Source organism: Orycteropus afer, unplaced genomic scaffold (assembly GCF_000298275.1).
Source record: "Orycteropus afer afer isolate SDZICR_OR568_19922 unplaced genomic scaffold, OryAfe1.0 scaffold00766, whole genome shotgun sequence".
NCBI lineage: Eukaryota > Metazoa > Chordata > Mammalia > Tubulidentata > Orycteropodidae > Orycteropus > Orycteropus afer.
Window position 1 is genome coordinate 46,952 of NW_006922353.1, and position 5,817 is coordinate 52,768.

The window sequence follows — 5,817 nt, forward strand, 5'->3', positions numbered from 1 at the left end:
TCAAACCCACCAGCCACTCCTCGGAAGGAAGGTTGGGCAATCTATTTCTGTAGTGATACCGCCTTCGAAACCCAAGGAGGGGTCGCTATGAGTTGGGTCTGACTTGACAGCAGTGAGTTTGGTTTGGGGATGCATTAAAACCACGCTCAAGGGCTGCAAAACCTGCCTCTCCCCGGCTCTGGATTACAGAGCTGAGCCCGATGGCTGCGTCCTCACCTGCAAGATCTGTGAGCTCAAAAGGGCAGCTGTTGTTTTGTTTTTGTTTTTTTTTTTTTGAGGGACACCTTTTCCTGCGTCTTTGCCAGTTTTGATCTTGGTCTGATGAGAGCATGGCACATGACAGGTGCCTGGTGAATGCATTTTGAATGGCAGGTTGATGTGTCTGCCCTCTGCAAATGAGACCTGGAGACAGGGTCGGAAGCAGAGAGACAAAGTTGGGGGCAGAGGGAGAGAGAAAGACAGAAAACCCGGAGACAGATGGGATCAGGAGAGGCTGCCTGGATGGATCAGAACTGAGAGGACACAGCCACCTTGTGTCCTCCCCACCCAGCGCCCCATTTCCCAAAGGGCTAGGAGCCACCCGCCCTTGCTCTGGTCTCTGGGTCTCTTTCCCCATCGACAGGTGGCCTTGCCCAACCATCACCCACGCCTGGTGTCTGGCTCCACCAGCCAGGCTGGGGCACCCGTGGGGGAGGTGGGGGCCCACACTCACCACACACCAGGTGGCCTGGGGCAGGGGCAGGAGAGGAGGGTGAGGGGTGTCTCTGCAAAGTGACATCTGCCCGAAATGCAGGGCAAGGGAGACTGAAAACATCGATACACAGATCCTCAGAGTCAGAAATACAGAGAGAGGAGGGAGGGAGGGAGAGACAGGAAGGAAGAGACAGGGAACGCGGAACAAAAGGCAGAGAAAGAAAGATGGGGCTGAGGAGAGACAGACAGAAAGGGAGGTGGACAGTGAAAAAGAAATGAGGGAGGCAGACAGACAGACAGACAGAGAAATATCAGGGTCACAGAGGAAAGGAAGACATAAGGCAGACAGGAGGAGAGATAGAAAAAGAGACACACGTGTGGGGGTGAGAAATCAGAGCATTGATGAATCAGCTAAAGGGGCTCCAGGACACTTTGGGGTGACGGGCATGTTCATCATCTTCACTGGGGTGATGGTTAGTGGACATATGTATTCAAACGGTACAGGGTGACTTTGGACATACCTAAGTCAAAGCTCATCACATGGGACCCTTTGAAGATGCACAGTTCATTGGACTTCAGTTTTAACTCAGTGAAGGTGTAAAAATAAAGGCAGCAGAAGCGGAATAAAAGGCTTCAGAGCTCTGGGGTCCACTTGATACACAGAATGCTCGGAACCATTAAAAGGAGGTAGAATTACAGAGATAGAGCGAGACACAGAGACGCACAGGCAAGGAGAGGGGACAAAGGGGACAGAGACCAGAGAAGGGGACAGAGACCATAGAGAAGGGGGCAGAGACCATAGACAGAGGAAGGATAGACCCAGAGAGAGGGGGACAGAGACCAGAGAGAGAAGGGGATGGAAACCCAGAGAGAGAGGGGGACAGGGACCAGAGAGAGGGGGACAGGGACCCAGAGAGAAAGGGGGACAGAGACCCGGAGAGAGGGGGACAGACCCGGAGAGAGAGTGGGAATGAGGTAAAGAGGGAGCGGAAGAGGGGAGAAGAGTTCCTCTGTGAAGAAGAGGGACCCAGAGGTGGTCGGGTGGCCGCAGCGGCTGGAGGCGCGGCGGAGCAGGGGCCCTGACCTGGCAGCCCCCCTCCCCACCCTGCGGAGCCCGCGAGTAGGGAGTGGCGCTCGGTGGGTGGGGGGTGCTCTGGGGGCGGAGGTGGGGGGAGGCAATTGGAGTGATTGATTGTCGAGGCCGGGCTGGGCGCCTCACCACCCGGGAATGTGCCCGGGGGACCAGTGGGTGGTTATAACCCAGGCCCGGTGCCCACAGCCGAGAAGGCGGCAGGACAGGGCAAGCCTGAGAGGTTGGCTGGCCCAGCTGGGAGCAGGCGGACGGGCAGGTGAGGCCTGGGGGGCCCGGCTGGTGGGGGCAGTGGGGAGGTGTCTGTGCAGATGTCTAGGGTCCCTCAGGCACCCGGTGTCTCTCCCTAGCCCCCCACTTCTCGCCCTCATTGAAGGGTGCTAACTGTAGTCCCTGAGTGGATGGGCAGTGTCCGAAGTCCCTCTCTGTCCCGGGACAACGGGGAGAGCAGGAAAGAGGCGCGGGCTGAGGACCCCCGAGCCACCTGGGCCTCCCGTCCCCCAGGTGCAACGCCATGGCGACAGCTAGACCCGGCTGGATGTGGATGCTGGCGGCAGCCCTGATCCTGGGGCTCGCAGGTGTGTGAGTGCAGGCTGACCGCGCGGGCCGGTGGGTGGCATCTGACTGTGTGCCAGGGCGCCCTGCCAGCAGAGGGGCTGGCGGCTGGAGCCCCCGGCCGCTCCCCGGAGAGAGAGGGAGCCGTCTGCTGCATTTCGAATCTGCCCCCTGCGGCGCGGAAGAGAGGCCTGGAGGCCTGCTTCTGCAGAGATCACCGGCCAGAAACCCCGCGGGGCGCTTCCCCCCGGCGGCGCGCGGGGTCACGGGGCGGGGATCCAGAGCCCTGGGTTTGTGGGTGCTTTTTCCCCCGTGTCCGTAACTGTGTCACTGCAGGGCTGGGGTGGGGCCTCCCCTCGCGGCTTTCCCCACGTGTACACGACGCAGCGCTCTGTGTGCGCGTGAGTAACTACAGGGGGCGTGGTGGTGGTTGTGTGCGTGACGACACAGGACCCTATGACTGTGTGTGTGGGTTTGTGTGTATGGTGTGACCCTATGACTGTGTGTGCGGGGTGTGTGTGTATGTGTGTGTGGTGTGACCCTACGATTGCGTGTGTGTGTGTGTGTGTAATGTGACCCTATGGCTGTGTATGCAGGGGGGTGTAGGAGTGGTGTGACCCTATGATTGTGTTTGGGGTGTGTGTAGGAGTGGTGTGACCCTATGGTGTCTGTGTGTGTAGTGTGACCCTATGACTGTGTATGTGGTGTGGGTGTATGGTGTGACCTTATGGTTGTATATGTTGTGTGTATGTGTGTGCACAAGGTGTGGTTGTGTGTGTGAGATGAGTGTCTGTGTGTGTGGTGCGACTCTATGACTGTGTATGTGGGGTGTGTGTGTGGTGTGACTTTATGGTTGTGTATGTGGTGTGTATATGTGTGTGTGCACATAGTGTGGTTGTGTGGCATGTATGTGTGTGCACGTGATGTGGTTGCATGCGGTGTGTGTGTATGTGGTGTGATTGCGTGTGGTGTGTGTATGTGTGTGCACGTGGTGCAGTTGCGTGTGGTTGTGTATGTGTGTGTGGTGCTTTCCTCACATCAAGCCTGTGACTGATCCTCTGAGGCCGTGTACGCGGCTGTGCGGCTGGCTGTGAGCACACTGACGATCGTGCGTCGCGTGGAGTCCCTGCGTGGCTCAAGCGGTTAAGTGCGTGACTGACCACTGACCAACAGGCTGGTGGTTTGAACCCACCACAGGCTCTTGGAAGGCAGCCCTGCTGCTCTGCCTCGGAAAGGTCCCAGCCCGGGAAACCCCAGCGAGCAGTCAACTCCGGGCAGCTGGTCTGACTGGGTTTCAGGACCCTAAGGGTGTGGTCGATTTACACAGCACTGCCAATGCCCCGGGAGCTCTGGTGGCATAGTGCCTAAGGCTTTGACTGCTAACCAGACGGCTGGCGGTTCAAACCCACCAGCCGCTCCACAGGAGAATGAAGAGGCGGTCTTCCCCCATAAAGACTGACAGCCCGGACACGCATGGGGCAATGCTACTGTGTCCTGTAGGGTGGGGAGGAGGAGGCAGAGAGTTTGAGTTTTGGTAAATGCCACTGTTTTTGTGACTGTATGGCCACTTGCCTTTATGCAGCATCACAGATATCTGGGACTGCATGTGAGAAAAGTGGCGGTCACTAGGAAAAGATGTGCTCAGTGCTTGTGGGTGGCTGTTGTGATGCTGTGGTTGTGGCTGGATGCTAGGTCTTATGCGGCTCCATAAGAGACAGACGTGCCAATCTGCTCCCGTAACCATCCCAGCCTAGGGAACCCTGCAGGCAGCTCTTCTCTGTCACACAGGGGGGCGCTGAGTCAGAATCTCCTTGAAGGCTGCCAGCAACAACGCAGTGTGAGAAGGAGCCTGGGGGTGCCGTGGTTAAGCGCTAGGCTGCTTACAGAAAGGCTGGAGGCTTAAACCCGCCCAGCAGCTCCACGGAAGAAAGACCTGGCAATCCACTCCTGTGAAGACTGACAGCCTTGGAGACCCTGTGGAGCAGTTCCACTCTGTCCTCTAGGGGCGCTGTGGGTCGGAATGGACTCCAGGGCAGTGGGTGTGGTTTGGGCTTTGCTTCTGTGAAGATTGACAGCCTTGGAGACCCTGTGGGCAGTTCCACTCTGTCCTCTAGGGGCGCTGTGGGTCAGAATGGACTCCACGGCAATGGATGTGGTTTGGGCTTTGCTTCTGTGAAGATTGACAGCCTTGGAGACCCTGTGGGCAGTTCCACTCTGTCCTCTAGGGGCGCTGTGGGTCAGAATGGACTCCACGGTAATGGATTTGGTTTGGGCTTTGCTTCTGTGAAGATTGACAGCCTTGGAGACACTGTGGTGCAGTTCCACTCTGTCCTCTAGGGGCGCTGTGAGTCGGAATCGACCAGACAGCACACCACCACTACAATGTAATTGTGTAACTGCCTGAGGCTCCGGGTATGGAGGCCCTTAGGTGGCTGTGCGTTACTTTGTATGGGATCGCGCTGTGGCACTGTGTGTCTGGGGTTCCCAGCCCTGCCCACGGAATCGACTGTGCAGAGAAGTGTCTGTCATTACGAGACCGTGGCCGTGCGACTACAGATGCTAGGTTGCCTGGGAGTTCAGCGCTCACTGACTAGTCGATCGGTTGGTGGTTTGAAAGCTGTGATGACCTGATTCTGAAAGGTCCCGGCCTTGGAAACCCTGTGGAGCAGGTCTGCTGTGCACACGTGAGTCGAAATCGACACCACCTCAACAAACAACAGCAGCTCACTTGCACGTGACGCCTGTGACGTACTGGATTTGGGTAAAGTTTACAGAGCAAATTGGTTTTCCATTCAACAATTCATATGTATTTTGTTTCTTGATGTTGATTGCCGTCTCCACAACGTGGCAGCCCTGTGGTTAGCATTTCCCTGTAAGATGAACAGTAACACAGGGAGGTGGCACTCCTTGGAACAGTCAACCATAGGGAGACCAAAAGGGCAGCCATTAGCCCAGGAATAAAGCTCAGGAGGCAGGAAGGGACAGGAAAGAAGGACCAAGGGAAACGTAGACACAGAGAGTGATCGTTTCACCGTGCAACCTGCAAAACGCAGACGGACATGTGGCAGTGTCCCCGCAGAGGAAACGAGCGGGCTGTGAGGTCATTTAAGACTTTCTGTAACTACAGGGGTCCCCAAGTGTGTACCCAGGGGGTATGTACCCCAGGTGCTTCTAGCTGTCCCCGTGAACATCACGGGTACCTCTCTGTGTTGTTGTTGTTGTTGATATGTGCCGTCAAGTCGGACCGACTCATAGTGACCCCCTCCTTGGGTTTCCGAGGCAGTATCTCTATGGAAGTAGATTGCCCAACCTTCCTTCTGAGGCGTGGCTGGTGGGTTTGAACCGCCAGCCTTCTGGTTAGCAGTCAAGTGCCTTAGGCACTGCGCCACCAGAGCTCCTACCTTCACAGAAGCAAAGCCCAAACCAAACCCAGTGCCTGGAGGGGATTCTGACCCACAGCGCCCCTAGAGGACAGAGTG

The 5,817-nt window shown here is 56.9% G+C and overlaps 1 protein-coding gene across 1 annotated transcript in view; it reads left to right on the forward strand.

Moving 5' to 3' along the window:
- The first annotated feature begins 2,297 nt into the window (after positions 1-2,297).
- Positions 2,298-5,817, forward strand: part of LOC103211638 (kallikrein-5-like) — an 11,647-nt gene continuing 8,127 nt past the window's right edge. Inside the window, exon 1 of the mRNA XM_007957616.1 lies at positions 2,298-2,361. Coding sequence (XP_007955807.1) covers positions 2,298-2,361 — 64 coding nt within the window. The remainder of the gene's footprint in view (positions 2,362-5,817) is intronic.